The sequence below is a fragment of the Suillus discolor genome (genome assembly GCF_016758755.1).
Source record: "Suillus discolor strain FC423 chromosome Unknown F5147scaffold_31, whole genome shotgun sequence".
Lineage (NCBI taxonomy): Eukaryota > Fungi > Basidiomycota > Agaricomycetes > Boletales > Suillaceae > Suillus > Suillus discolor.
The window spans coordinates 269,946-284,949 of NW_024541278.1; the positions used below are offsets into that span (position 1 = coordinate 269,946).

General features: G+C 47.3%; 5 protein-coding genes across 5 annotated transcripts; 2 read left to right on the forward strand and 3 right to left on the reverse strand.

The window, feature by feature from the left end:
- Positions 1-1,303: 1,303 nt before the first annotated feature.
- On the reverse strand, positions 1,304-2,436 carry F5147DRAFT_577786 (uncharacterized protein; the record flags this gene model as incomplete). Its single annotated transcript, XM_041431416.1, has 4 exons — positions 1,304-1,693; positions 1,751-1,900; positions 1,968-2,026; positions 2,205-2,436. Coding segments are annotated over 4 exons (831 nt in total), but the record flags the coding sequence as incomplete, so codon positions are not given.
- A 3,557-nt stretch (positions 2,437-5,993) lies between these two features.
- Positions 5,994-9,679, forward strand: F5147DRAFT_745971 (uncharacterized protein; the record flags this gene model as incomplete). Its single annotated transcript, XM_041439803.1, has 13 exons — positions 5,994-6,453; positions 6,530-6,873; positions 6,935-7,033; positions 7,092-7,293; positions 7,354-7,582; positions 7,649-7,781; positions 7,836-8,011; positions 8,081-8,177; positions 8,248-8,396; positions 8,436-8,684; positions 8,768-8,808; positions 8,867-8,968; positions 9,024-9,679. 13 exons carry the CDS (start codon positions 5,994-5,996, stop codon positions 9,677-9,679), a joined length of 2,937 nt encoding a protein of 978 aa, XP_041292281.1.
- Positions 9,680-10,872: 1,193 nt separating this feature from the next.
- F5147DRAFT_774296 (uncharacterized protein) lies at positions 10,873-12,497 on the reverse strand (the record flags this gene model as incomplete). The annotated part of the gene is made up of 10 exons (XM_041441586.1): positions 10,873-11,076; positions 11,132-11,180; positions 11,237-11,468; positions 11,525-11,656; positions 12,044-12,057; positions 12,119-12,147; positions 12,203-12,241; positions 12,296-12,310; positions 12,361-12,380; positions 12,431-12,497. The coding sequence occupies 10 exons, from the start codon at positions 12,495-12,497 to the stop codon at positions 10,873-10,875; spliced, it is 801 nt and encodes a 266-aa protein (XP_041292282.1).
- A 167-nt stretch (positions 12,498-12,664) lies between these two features.
- Positions 12,665-14,025, reverse strand: F5147DRAFT_802643 (uncharacterized protein; the record flags this gene model as incomplete). The annotated part of the gene is made up of 3 exons (XM_041443302.1): positions 12,665-13,019; positions 13,085-13,829; positions 13,886-14,025. 3 exons carry the CDS (start codon positions 14,023-14,025, stop codon positions 12,999-13,001), a joined length of 906 nt encoding a protein of 301 aa, XP_041292283.1. The 3' UTR covers positions 12,665-12,998.
- A 56-nt stretch (positions 14,026-14,081) lies between these two features.
- On the forward strand, positions 14,082-14,477 carry F5147DRAFT_697424 (uncharacterized protein; the record flags this gene model as incomplete). The annotated part of the gene is made up of 3 exons (XM_041437507.1): positions 14,082-14,123; positions 14,162-14,418; positions 14,449-14,477. Coding segments are annotated over 3 exons (328 nt in total), but the record flags the coding sequence as incomplete, so codon positions are not given.
- Positions 14,478-15,004: the final 527 nt, after the last annotated feature.

Genomic DNA, 15,004 nt, shown 5'->3' on the forward strand with positions numbered 1-15,004 from the left:
TTCTGGCCGAAAGAGAAAACATCTAGTCCTGGCCGGGACTGTCCCTACAGCTCCGGCCAGGTTGCTAGTACATAGCTGTACTAGCAGTTCTGGCCGGAAGGGAAAACATCTAGTCCCGGCCGGGACTGTCCCTACAGCTCCGGCCAGGTTGCTAGTATACAGCTGTACTAGCAGTTCTGGCCGGAAGAGAAAACATCTAGTCCCGGCCAGGATTGTCCCTACATATCAGGCCAGGTTACTAGTACACAATTGTACTAGCAGTTCTGGTCAGAGAAGGAAAACATCTAGTCCCAGCCGGGACTGTTCCTACATATACGGCCAGCATGCTATTACATGCATGTGCTAGTGGTGCACTGGTGCTGGCCAGAGGCAGCAGATAGGTATGCCTAGCCAGCACACATTCCACCTGCATAGCCAACCTGCTTGGTGTACACTCATGTATGGCCAGCTTCATCAGCCTGTAATGATTACATGGCCGGCTGGTCATACTCTACATGACTTGGGGGGCACCGGCCATAGCTAAATCCATACCTATCGGCCAGCCCTATGTCTACATGGCCCGGCCAACATCGGCTGGTACACATTCTGCGGTCATTTTTCATGTCCAGGGTATCAGTTCTACGTGCCCAGTGACTGAAGGGTCTGATGCAGTTCCCTACATCAGGAAAATCAAAAAAATTCTTAATGAACCTTAGATAAACTTAGCATCACTTAATGAATATTTTAAGTCGGATTCAGCCAAAAAACATTAAGGGGATTGTGACTTGCCACAAGTAGGGTCTTCGGATGAATCTGACTTAGCTGCTCTGATTGCTGTGCTTATTATTAGAGCTAAGTGAAAGGTAGTAGGGTCTTCGGCTGAATGTGACTTAGCTGCTCTGATTACTGTGCTTATTATTAGAGCTAAGTGAAAGGAAGTACTAGTAGTATGGTACTACTAAGGCTACTACTAGCAGAAAGACTGTTTCAAAGTACTTTCAGGCTCCAAAGCTTCAAAAGTCAATATTAAGTAAAAAACAACTGAACTTTTGCATGGGTGACTTAGGGCTGTTTATTGCATGCGCACCACTTAATGTACTTCAAACTACTTTACTACGCTCTGAAAGGTCCTGAACTGAGCTTGAGCGCACCCTTAAGGACATAAAATCACTGAGATAAGTCAAACGCAGCATGATAAGAATCTGTTCAAGTCACATGCAGTAGCATTCAAGTTGTGCAAAGTAGTACTAGTAAAACAACGAAAAAAGAACAAGAATCACCGGCGCCGGCTTCAAGGAGGAATGAACAAGCGACTTTGAGGCTCCTACTCCACATCCGAGTCAGATCCATCATTTCCCTCGGACTCGGTGTCGGATATGTCCACCAGCTGAGCGCGTTCATCCAGATCAAGGTCATCCTCCACAGCAGCATCATCAATGTCATCGCCAGGATGACGACTCTTCTTCGAGAATTCCATGGCAGATGCAATGATGACTTTGAACTTGTCTTCGCGGAGATTCTTCATGATAGCCTTCGCATAGGCGCGCGTCGATGTACCCCAGGAGATGTCGTTGAATCCTGTTTGCCGACAGGACACCTTGCCAGTCGACTGATTCATCGTCTTCGGCAACGAGATGCTGGTTTTATTCTTCGCGGCCTGAACCATTTTGATGGTGAGAGTATGAGTAGACCAGAGAGTTAAAGCTCGTTCGACCTAGTTAAAATTGTCAGTTCGTGAGTTTTGAGAATAAATAGGATGACGAGTACTTACCGCAGCACATGACAATGCGAGACCCCCAGCAGGATTTGCTAGTACACCTGGCTTGTCTACCCCAGGTATCTTTTGGGCACCACGGGTCGCGGTGAAGTGTGCACCGAAGGTTTGCACAACAAATGCGCCTTGATAAAGGCCCCGGAATTTCTGCATTAAGCATTAGCACAACAACAACAACAACTCGGAAATTGATTGAGACAGAAGGAGTACGTACAGACTTGTCATCACCATTTGCCTTCTTGTATAAGAATCGAAGGTTGCTGAGTGCGAACACTGCAAATTCCGCACAATTGTCATCAGAGTCCCTCAGCGAGTCCTGAGACTCAAAGTACGCAATGACAATTGCGATAGCTGCGGAGCCAATGTTGCTGCAGTAGGAGTCGGCAACTCGCTGGACAGCCTATATTGAAGTAGATCTAAGTTAGTACTGTGTTAGTAAAATTGAGCGCACTTACGATGTAGTAGACTGAACGAAGGCTTGTCACTGTGTGGCCGATATGGGGAAAGATCGCATCCCATATCACCTGCATCTTCTCACAGGCCAGCTTGGCGGGAACCTCCCAGGGATTCGCCAATGTCGCGACATATTGTATGTATGTCGAGATAAAGACACGGCGCCAGATTTTGGGATCGATGCCTTCGGGGAGGTTGTCGTTGCTGGGTTTCTTCGCTCGTTCAGTTTGACGGGCTATTGGCTTGACGGGGGAATCTTTAACAAGAGCCTGTAGTAGTCAGTAGTAGTAGAAATAAACATGACGTCAAAACAGACACTTACTGAGCTCGTAACTCGTTTTTTCCCTTTGGGAGGGCTGGCGACTGCAGCCTCACGTTCAAGACCTTGAGTCTCATCCTCGTCAGAGAGCCCTCCATTAATGACTCCAAGGTGATAGTTCTTCTTGGGTTCTTCTTTGATGTGAATGACCGGTTCTGCGTGAGAAATCAAAACGTTGTTAGTCAGGACTGAGTTGGACGATGATCGAGTGCTGCCATTGGTCAGGGGGGAAGAACGGATCCATTGCAGCGCGAGGCTGATCTATTTTTAAAAATGCTGGGCTGGCTGGTGTTGGCCTTGCTACCAGGCTTTGAGTTCTCTGGGATGCTCGCAGCCCAATCATTGATGCCAGTTGAAAATTCCTTTGAGTCCATAGCACTAGCAGAATCACTGAGAAAAAAATAATAAAGTGTCGTTTCGTCGAGAGTGAGCATGATATTGATGGACAAGTGACGACAGGAAAAGAAGAAGGGAACTTCGTACCTTTTCGGCTGAATTGATTTCTTATCACGTTGCTGCTTCCCCTTCCCCTTATCATCTGACTTCTCCTTCGCCTTCTCCGTCACCTTCACCTTCGCCTTCTCCATCACCTTCCTGCTACCCCTTTTCTCAGTCTGACTACCACGAGGCCGCACCTTAGGTGTGTTCTCATTGCTCAACGCTGGCATTGCCCACTGAGGCTTAGCTGGGATATCAGTAAGCATAGGTTCATCATCCGAGTGATCGGCTTGCTGAAGGGCTGATCTTTTGCTGTGAGCTGCTGTAGGCGTCGCATTAATGACCAGGACATTCGACTCCGTATCTGAGTCAATGCTTATTGTGCTGGGAGGTTGGGCTGTCTTCCTCTTCTTCCTTGTCTCCTGCTCATTTGCCTCTTCCAGTTGCGCCACCTTAATAGCATCCCGCACCTTAGTCTTCTCAGCCGGCACCTTCTTGCCCTCCCGTTTGTCGATCCTTGCCTTCTTTTTTGGTGGCGAAGTAGGAGTTTCACTCAACTCTGAGCCATCCATGCGGGTGTCAGTTGTTTCTGAGGCTTGGGATGGATCTGGGTTGTAGGTGCTGGTGTCAATGGCGGCATCGTCCATCTCGACATCAGAAATGAATCCGTCATCTTCAGGAGGCGGAGTGGGTGATTTTGCACGAGTCTTCTTTGGAATGGGGTTTGGACGGGGCTTTGACTTCGGTAAGACTGCAGCCTGCGGGGTAGCATCGGTTGACGCATCCTTTTCTGCTTGTTTCTTCTCATATTCAGCAACACGCTTGATCCCAGCGCCCTTGGCACGTTCCTTTTCTTCTTTGGCATCTAACTTAGCCTGACGCTCAGCAGCTACTTCTGCAGCCGTGCGACGTTTCTTCTTTGGGACTGCGTCTACAAGACCAGGACGCTGAGTTGCATTCTTGGTGCGGGTAACACGGCGAGTAGACATTGGTGAGTCGGAGTGGTGGAAGGAGCAAGACGTGAAAGGTGAGCAAATTTCGTCAACTTTACGATGGTGGTAGTCGTAATACTAACTAAAGTGGTTCAAATCGGGACTTAGGGTTTTGCCATGCCTCACCAACATGGCACACTGGCATTGGACTCCCGCTCTGGTATGTGTTCAATGATATCTATACAACTGATATCGATCTTTTTTTATCTACAGAGCTAATCAATGCTCACCCAGATGTCGAATGGAACTCTGCGATTGAACTTGTGTGTGACAATCTCGCCATGTTTTCTAGCCTGCAGGAAAGCGTGTTCTTTGGTATGTGCTCGTGTCTATTCAGTGGTTCGGAGAACGCTAATCTGAGTCTATTATACCAGATACGGCAGTCTTCTCGATGTTTGCCCAGATGTCGAATGGAACTCTGCGATTGAACTTGTGCGTGACAATCTCACCACGTTTTCCTCGGTATGTGCTCATGTCTATTCAGTGACTTGGAGAACGCTAAACTGATTTTATTATGCCAGATATGGCAGTCTTCTCGATGTTTGCCCAGATGTCGAATGGAACTCTGCGATTGAACTTGTGCGTGACAATCTCGCCACATTTTCTAGCCTGCAGGCAAGCGTGTTCCTCGGTATGTGCTCGTGTCTATTCAGTGGTTCAGAGAATGCTAATATGAGTTTATTATGCCAGATGCAGCAGTCTTCTCAATGTTCGCCCAGATGTTGAATGGAACTCTGCGATTGATACGGCAGTCTTCGCATCGTTTCAGCTTCGTCTTCATCCCTCCAGCCCGTTCTGCTCACTATGGCTGCTGTACATGGTCCCATACTACCTGCCCATCCCTCTCCATTCCGCCCACTATGGCTGCTGTACATGGTCCCATACTACCTGCCCATCCCTCTCCATTCCGCTCACTATGGCTGCTGTACATGGACCCATACTACCTGCCCATCCCTCTCCATTCCGCAATGCTCAGAGTGTGCCCCATTCCAGAATGGGCTATCATCCCGCACCCTTGGTCAGTCTTTAGTAGCCGCTCGTCATATTCGCACTAACCTGCAGTGCTAGATCGGGCAACCGATGACGGCAAATTGGACGATCATCCTTCACGACACCATCATCCAGCCCAGTTCTGCTCACTATGGCTGCTGTACATGATCCCATACTACCTACCCATCCCTCTCCATTCCTCTCCATTCCGCAATGCTCAGAGTGTGCCCCATTCCAGAATGGGCTATCATCCCGCACCCTTGGTCAGTCTTTAGTAGCCTGCTCGTCAACTCATCCCCCACTCGCATCATTTCAGTTTCGTCTTCATCCCTGACTTGCATCCCTCACTCACATCATTTCAGCTTCGTCTTCATCCCCACTCGCATCATTTCAGCTTCGTCTTCATCCCCACTCGCATCATTTCAGCTTCATCTTCATCTCTCACTTGCATCGTTTCAGCTTCATCTTCATCTCTCACTCGCATCATTTCAGCTTCGTCTTCATCCCCCACTCGCATCATTATCACTTCGCCCAGATGTTGAATGGAACTCTGCAATTGAACTTGTGCGTGTCAATCTTGCCACTTTTGCTAGCCTGCAGTCCACATGTCAAACACTTTCTCTAGAAGAGCCCACTACCCTGCCCTTTTCCCGATCTGGATCTCCTGGTGATCATTCATGCTGTCCAACTTAATGGCTGCCTCGTTGTTGGTACGTAGTATGCATGTTTGTTGTACCATTGCCTCATGTTACTTTTGGAAGGTTCTCACTGCTCCCAACAACGCATACACCTCACGCTTCAAGTGGCGCCTTCACAGGCTCTTATGCTAAGGTAAGTTTGCATATAAATATCATGCCACATGCACCTCTGAAGCTCAGACTTGTAGGCTCTCATTACCCCGCCAGTTCTACACCATCACACTATACCATCCAGTACCAACCTCCATATTCGCAAAATGTGCACCCTTAGCCATCGTCAGCCTACGCTACCATGCTTAGCAGTAGGCTGCACCCACCATTTCCATAATAGGTCCGGGCGCACTTCCCACATGCGATCACAGCATGAATCACAGACTTTCCGACTGCCACACCATTCATCCTCCAGTTCCAGTAGTTCTCCCCCACCTGCTAGTTGCAAGCGCAATTCATCATCGGCGTCTCAGTCTGGCCCTGAACATCCCTTATTTGACTCAACATATCATTCGCACAGCCAGAGCAGATCAGAGGGAGCTTCTGACAGTCGCACTCAGGCTAGTGGTGGTCATGATTTTGATATGGTGTTCAATCCACCTGACTTGGAGGATGTCATTGAGGATGGTCATGGCAGCCATCATGATTTTGAGTATGATGCACCACACGATACCTTTGAGGATCGGCATTCTGCTGAGCCGCCGGCAGACTCTACAGGTGGCTTGGATGTAGATCAGCCTCCTGGTAGTAGTGCTAGTTCTGACAGCCAAGCTTGGAGTCGACCTCAGGTAACTAGGTCATATCATCCCATCATTAACGGTACATGACTTCTCTTGATGCTCATACAATTTATGCTCAATTCTCCTCTACAAAGGGAGAATCTGCGATGGTCAAGGGAATCCCATACCCCCAGATGCTCCACCACCTCCACGCCCATCAGATCGTGGATCTGACGACTGGACGCCATACAACGATCGTGTCGAGTTTGAAGTTGCTGATTTCCTGTACCGTCGCAACCAAATGTCTGCAGGCGATATTGATTTTGTATTCAATCTGTGGGCAGCTTCATTAGCAGCTCACAGTGATACCCCGCCATTCACAAACCACACCGACATGTACGACACCATCGATTCAACTCCTCTCGGTGATGTTCCCTGGCAAAGCTTCAGCTCGCAGTACAACGGAATTTTACCTGACGACCCGGATGACATTCCATCATGGATGAAGTCTGAGTATGACGTATGGTTCCGAAGACCCTCGGCTCCTGGTTCACAACATCATATCAAACCCGGATTTCAAGGACGAATTCGACTATGCACCGCTACAGGAGTATAGCATTAGTGATGGAGCGCATCAATTTCAGGACTTTATGTCCGGCGACTGGTGTTGGAAACAGGCCGTAAGTGTTGCTCACTTACTCCTTCGCGTTGTTGTCTCACTTCTATCATTCACTGCAGGACTTAATTGCGCAAGATCCGGATACAATAGGATCGATGTTCGTCCCTATTATCCTTGGAAGTGACAAGACAACAGTCTCTGTCGCCACTGGCCATAACCAATATTGGCCGGTCTATATGTCCATTGGCAACATCCGCAACAATGTGCGGCGTGCACACCGCAATGGTGTCGTACTACTTGGCTTCTTAGCCATTCCAAAAGGTACGTACTCTCTACTAATTGTGTGCGCTGCTGTTACTAATGTGGTACTGATTTACTTAGCTGATAATGAAGACACCAAGGACGCACACTTCCACAAGTTCCACTGCCAGCTTCTACACTCGTCACTTGCAAAAATGCTTGAAACCCTCAAACCTGGCATGACCAAACCAGAGGTTGTCCGTTGCCCTGATGGCCACTTTCGACGAGCTGTGTATGGTCTTGGACCATACATAGCTGACTATCCCGAGCAAGCACTGCTTGCATGTATTGTACAAAATTGGTGTCCAAAGTACGTTTTTGTCTTATTCTTCGTGTCCCTATGCTAAGTAGGACTATGGTGCTCTTACACCGGCAGATGCACCGCACCAGCAGACGGTCTCGATGAAGGCACATATGGCCGACGTTCCCGCAATCACACCGAAGTTTTGGTTGAGGAATTCGAACTAGGTGTTCTGTGGGATGAATACGGCCTTGTTGGAGACATTGTGGTGTGTACAATACTTCATCTACTCGTCTCTTTTGAACTTACACTATTGATACAGCCATTCACTAATTACTTTCCACGTGCCGACATACACGAGCTTCTCTCCCCAGATATCTTACACCAGCTCATCAAGGGAGCGTTCAAGGACCACCTAGTTAGTTGGGTGCACGACTACATCGAAGCTCAATATACAGAAGCCAATGCGAACAAGATACTGGACGACATTGACCGTCGGTAAGTTTATCTTCAAATTCACTTCAAGCTGCTGCTGCTGCTGAATAGTAGTATGTGTCACACAACTAGCATCGCTCTAGCTCCAGCGTTTGCAGGCCTTCGACGATTTCCAGAGGGTAGAGGATTCAAACAGTGGACTGGTGACGACTCAAAAGCTCTCATGAAGGTCTGTACCGATATTCTTATATTTTACATAGCAACAGTACTAATATTTTTAATGCGCATTTACTGCCCAGGTCTATATACCTGCTATCGAAGGTCATGTACCCAAAGAGATGGTACAGGCTTTGCGAGCGTTACTCGACTTCATCTACATCGCTCGCCGCAACATCATCAGCTCTAACAGCCTCGACGCAATGGACGATGCCTTGAAGCATTTCCACAGGTACCGCGAGATATTCCGAACATCCGGTGTTTGACCCAGAGGATTTAATCTCCCTCGACAACATTCACTCATCCATTACCATAAGCTCATTCGAGCGTTCGGCGCACCAAATGGGCTTTGTTCGTCTATAACAGAGTCCAAACACATTAAAGCTGTCAAGGAGCCATGGCGCCGGTCGAGTCGTTTCGAGGCTCTCAGTCAAATGTTACTTACCAATCAGCGTCTTGACAAGCTAGCCGCTTCACGCGTTGATTTTGTTGACCGCGGGATGCTACGAGGGACGTGTTTGTCATACATCCTCAACAAACTTGGTATGTGATTTTCATGATGCTGGGCTCGCCAACACTAATCACCACCTTTACAATTCACAGGGATACTAAACGCTCCATTGGAAGCACACATCGAACGAGATGTCCCAGACCAGGATGAGCCTTTTGGACGCTACCATCATGCAACTAATGATGGCGAAGGTAGTGCAGACGAGGGTGAGGGTAACACCAATGCTGAGCCTGATGCTGATGCTGTTGATGGGCCAACGGTCCTTGCCCATGTTGACCTGGCGAAGACAGCTGGTAAGTAGTTTTGTGTATACTTGCATGCTTCCGCTCACCATACACCTTACTACAGCCAGACGGATCTACCCAGAGCTCATTGCAGATCAGATAGGTCAACCCAACTTCACAACTTTGATTCAGCATTTTCTGCATGACCAATGCTGTGCTGACTCTGACTCATCTAGCTCTGACTCCTCCCGGTCTGCACTTCCTGAGATCTACGAAAAGATCACACTGTACACTTCAGCCGTGGCCACCTTCTTTGCTCCTAGTGATTTATCGGGGATTGGCGGTATGCGCTACGAGCGTATTCGCACTGTAGATACGTGGAGAAATGGCCCTGGGCACTATGATTGTGTCTTTGTTAGCACTGATTCGTCTGCCGATGGCATGCGCGGCCTCAACATTGCTCGAGTGAGACTATTTTTTTCTTTGAAGCATGATGGTATCACGTACCCTTGTGCACTTGTACAGTGGTTCAAACGTGTGGCTGACTCCCCAGATGAAATTACGGGAATGTGGGTTGTAGAGCCGGAGCTTCTTGAAGATGGAGCACGCTGTGTGTCTGTCATCCACCTTGATAGTATATTTCGTGCGGCCCACCTTATACCAGTATTTGGGGGCGACTTTGTGCCAACCAATCTCACTTACTTGCAGACACTCGACACTTTTTGCACTTATTATGTCAACAATTTCATTGATCATCATGCATATGAGATCGCATTTTGACTTATTGTAGTACTTATTATTGTTTAGCTGAAATCAACTTATGTTTTCCGCTTAGTAATGATACTCTGAGTGAGTCTACTACTTAGTAGATCTCAAATTTCACTTATTATCACCTGCCTACTTAAAATTCTGAATAACACTTGATTCGCAGATTTCTTTCTTGTATTTCCTTTGTGAAGAATTCTCTAAGTAGAAATTAAGTAGAAATGATCTTCTTACATGACTTGGTGCACTTAGTATTGTTTCAAGTAAACATAAGTAAGATAAGTTGGCTAAGAATTTTTATAATTTTCCTGATGTATATGTCGCCGACTGGCGACACTCTTTTTCTTTGGCTTGCTGAATTGGGTTTCTATATGTTTGATCTTGCATTCTGCGCTTCTTATCTGGTCTGGCGGTACTCGTGTTCTTGGGGAGCGTGTGTTGCGTTCATCGGGGCGACTGAATTTGGTATGGATCTGGAATACATTGATAACCGAGACCTAAGTACTTTGCGAGTCAATCGTTTGTATGGTACTATACCCATTGTATGTTACTAGTTCCACATCAAGTTGGGCCGGACACGTTGGTGATCTTGAACCAAAAAAGGAGTCGGGGTTTTGGGCGCGTAGTCACCGGTACGCATCCGGTAACATCGCCTATAAACACCTCTCGCTCCTCGACATCAGGAAAACCCCAACTTACTTAAGCTTGCCTTAAACAGACTTAAGTCGTACTTAGTGACTTAGCCTACTTTGCTAGAAATTCAAATTTGACATATTCAGGAAAAAGTTGTTCAGTCATATTAGCATACATATTTTGTTACAGGTTACACTAAAAAAATACAAAATTTACTAGGTAGATGATGCATGAGAGAGGAAACAAATGTGGCTAAGTTGATTAAGCAAGATTAAGTAAGTTGGGGTTTTCCTGATGGACTTCCCCGTTCTGTACACTGCTTTCCTTCGTTGGTACAGTAGAGATATCCAGGACATCGGTTGAAACATTGTCAATGTCAAGACCTATAGCAAATAAATCGAATAAATACTGCGACGAAAATATCGCCTAAACCTATATCTCCTTGACATCCATTTTGTGACACTAAATAACTACTTGAGCACCGCAACGAGGCTTGGAATAGAAACAAAAAAACAAAAAAATTCCCGTGCTCCCTGCAAGCACTAGACAACTCTTCGCGCTAACTTCACCGAGCATTACACACTACTGCCAGTCGATATTTGCACGCGCTCTTGGAAAGCGATTGAGGTCATGCCGGTTGCTGCATCGGAGTCAGCCACGAGTTTGGCATGATATTCTCGAATGCCAAGGATCAGCCGTGGTCCTAGCACGAACATCTGCACAACCTCCGAGATCTGAAACAAGCCATACAAAGTCTCATCTTCTAGGAAATATTGGCTCTGCAGAAATGATAGATCGTGGTCACATGTAGAGGTGAGTGAAAGATTGACATACCGTTGGAGATAATTCAATGATGAGGGCGAAACACGAGACAGTAACAAAGCTATCATGTCCGACCCTTCAGTGGAAAAAAGGACAATAATCACGATATGAACTTACCTCGCAAAGTAAACCACGTGAGTTTTCATCAACACCGTAAAACAGTCCCCGATAATCCCTCCTGCCGCATGTAATCGCAGTTCACGGAAGTGTTTCACCGCAATCCAAACTGCGAGACATAGTGTGAGGGCCTCCCACACAATGGAGAGTATCCAAGTAGCAGAATTCAGAACTAGGTCATCTCCTGCATAGTCAATCGTGCACTGGTAGGTGCCGGAGAGAATGCGTTCCTCTGGTATCCCACAATGAGCCATATGCACGTTCGTTTTCATCTATAATTAATCGTACCTCCTGAAGTATGCATTGTTGACATTAAGACTGCCACTCCGTCAAACGTGTTGATTGCCAGGAAAGTGACAACGAGAAATATCAGGATCTTTCTGGATTGATGCATGGCATGCAACCGAGTGATGATGATGACTTGCACCATGTTTCAGTCGAGTTCAATATTCCTGAGGTCTCGCAAGCGCCAAGCTCACCCCACAGCAGTGCATATACCAACACACCCATCCAATTCTGTACGATGTATATAATGAAGCCTGAGAAATCCAGTCAGTGACCAGCCTCGGATAATACACACTCCAAAGACTTACATCTGTGGCAGTATAGTGTGGCAGTTATTAGCGAACCAAGAAGTTGGTAGTAAAGAACCAAACCCACTGCTACAGGGCACCACGGTCAATTGAAGGGGAATAGCAGGCATCTGTGCAGAAGACTCACTGTATCTGTCAGCCAGATGGTCGGAACACTATCTGCATGCCGCTGGTTAGAAGAAGCGAAGAAAGTGAATATACTAAGGCGACATACACAGGATACCCATGCTGATTACGAGACATAGATGATTAGCACAACAACATCGATTGTTTAGCCTTCCGAACATACGCAGCATATAAGATTCCAAGATAGCGCGCCTAGAATACTTTCAAGTCAGCACATCCTGATAACTGCGACACACAAGCTACATACGCTGAGGTACAGAACTGTCATCAGGGACCAGTGTTGCCTCTGTAATTAAGTGCATTTTCATGTGTGTTCCCTCTGACATGAGACTCTACTCACCCAGATGAGTTCGACCTACAAAAATATTATTAGCAAGACGGGTTCCAGCGATAGTATTGACATACCTCTTGTCCAAATGTGAGTGCTGAAAATACTTGTAAGATATCAGCAATCCTTTAATATTATCGTGCTCACACCAATCATACGTCACCGCAACAAAGGCGGCAACTGCGATGCCGGAGCCAAGGTTAGATTGAGACATCGGAGTCAGCACTCAGCGTCAACATCCAATTGCTCTCTACGAACCTGAAAAATAGCTGGCAAAACGATATACATTGATGGCCAGCCACCACGCAGGATCATCTGAGACTATGGTCATTTTGGTAGAGAATGAGTGTGGGTGAAAGGTGAACTTGGTCAACGTATAGCATAGACCAAGTTGGCGGTTCTTGTATTAGAAAACCAATGAACTCGTTCCCTGGAAGCTCCGTTCGTTTGACAATGGCTAGGTTGGGCTGTGCTTAGAGGGTTACATAACTCTTCGCAAGCAGACAGGGACGGTATTCGGAGGTATAATAACTCGTTAACATGGGACAACGCGAAGAAAGGAACGAGTAGATGAACCATCTTTGGCAGAAGCAGTGTTGGCGCCACATGTGAACACATTTTGTAACACGAGCATCACTGATTTCTGGCCGATGAGATCTGGTCCCCTGCGCAGTGCGAATCACATGTAATTGGAAACAAAAATAGTTCATTGCGGCTAAGCTTCTGTAGGACAGACCTTAAAGAGGAAATGAGTTCCTCACGTCAGCTGTATAACCATCACCTAATGCAAAAAAGTCGTACCAAGAACGTGCGCTCGTTTGCAAAATACACCTTGGGCTCGATACGAACGAGCACTGCAATCCGCTTGCCAGATGGCGCGCACCAATCCCTCACTAATAAACGCTCATCCTCTCGCAGATTTTCTTCGACCAGTCCTACAGCCTCCTGCATCTCACCATCCTGTACATGCGGCGGCACATTCTTATTCGCATGTAAACGCTCACGCAGACGCTCATCGAATGCAGAAGACGGCGCAAGCGGGTCAATCGACACATTCCTCTCCGTCCTCGGAGGCTGTGGCAGCTTCAGCAATGGCGTGCGTTCATCGTATACCACTTCAGACGTGCTGCTGCTTCCCCTGGACTGAGATGCAGGTTCACGTTCCTTGAGGGACTTTTCACGAAATGCGATAGCAGCCGCAACGTCCTCGTGCGGCAGCCCCGTGCGCCGAAACTCGTCTCTAGCAGGCGCCAAGTCCATCTCTTCATCTTCCTCCCCTTCAGAGACAGGCTCAACATAGGAGTGTACCGGTAAAACGGGCGAGATGGGCGAGAGAATACCGGACTGAAAATCAGGAGTACTCTTTGTCGGACGCTCGACTGTGAGGTATCCAGTATTGGGCTTGAGGATATCGGTTGTCCACTGTGAATGATGTAAGGCAAGGAAATAAGATGGAAGCAGGCTCTTCCGCTTACTTTGAGGCAGCCAGAAGGGCACGAGATCTACGCGATTAGGCAGTAGGGTAGCGCAGCCATGGATGAATTTGCTAGCGGCAGTCCGTGAGTGACATGAAACCACTTTTTTTGCGGGTGAGAATCATACCTGAACTTGGGAACAGCTTCGACAAGATGTGACTGGACCAGATATGTCACCCACTTGGGAGGCTCTTGTCCAAACCGAGTCTGAAGTTTGACTTCTAAAACCCCATACCTTGACGGAACGTGAACATGACGGCTCGGCATTTACCGATGCGCCTAATGATGGTGAGCCGAGTCGCTGAACTGGTGCTGGTCCTTGCATGTCCCTTTCTGGGTGTGTTGGCGTAACCGTGTTATATTTGGTATGCGATGCTCAGATGTTAGTACCCTGGATGTTCAGATAAATCTCCCCTGTTCGGCAATGCTCAGCAGCACTCCGCACGGTGGCGAAGCATCGTCTGAGCTCTCTGAAACACGCTTGTACAGCTCAAAAAACTTTGGTAGCTCAACAAAGCCACATCATCGACCGTTCTTTCTGTTCCGACCATTCCAGGAATTTTTTATCATGCTCCGCACTGGACTCTTCGGCCCACCTTCACCTGCCAGACGCGCTTCCTCCGCTTTTTGGACCGAAGCAATGTCGAAGTACGTGAGGATGTCGAGGGCCTTGCCGCATGATCAATAAAGCCCGCAATCACCGCTCCGCCTATCCAGCGGTCTGTATCAGACATTCACAACTCATTCATGTACTACACCATGCCATCATTCAATTTCGACGTTCAACCTCCTATTCTTGACTCACGCCAACTGGCTTACACGCGTGCACTATCGTCCATGTCTGCGCTCATGAAGCCTGAAAAAGCATGATACCTATATATGCTACTTACAAGACGGCTACACCCTATTACGAAAGTCAATATCTTATGGGCCATAGTGCTTGTGATACGACGAGGGGTGAGTCACTAGTTGTTCTCGAAGATGAGAAGCAGGAGCAAACCGAAACTTGCATCTAACGTTCCGGTAACATCGCCAATAAACATCTCTCGCTCCTCGACTTCCCCATTCTGTACACTGCTTTCCTTCGTCGGTACAGTAGAGATATCCAGAACATCGGTTGAAACATTGTCTATGTCAAGACCTATAGCAAATGAATCGAATAAATACTGCGACGAAAATATCGCCTAAATCTATGTCTCCTTGATATCTATTGTGACAATAAATAACTACTTGAGCACCGCAACGA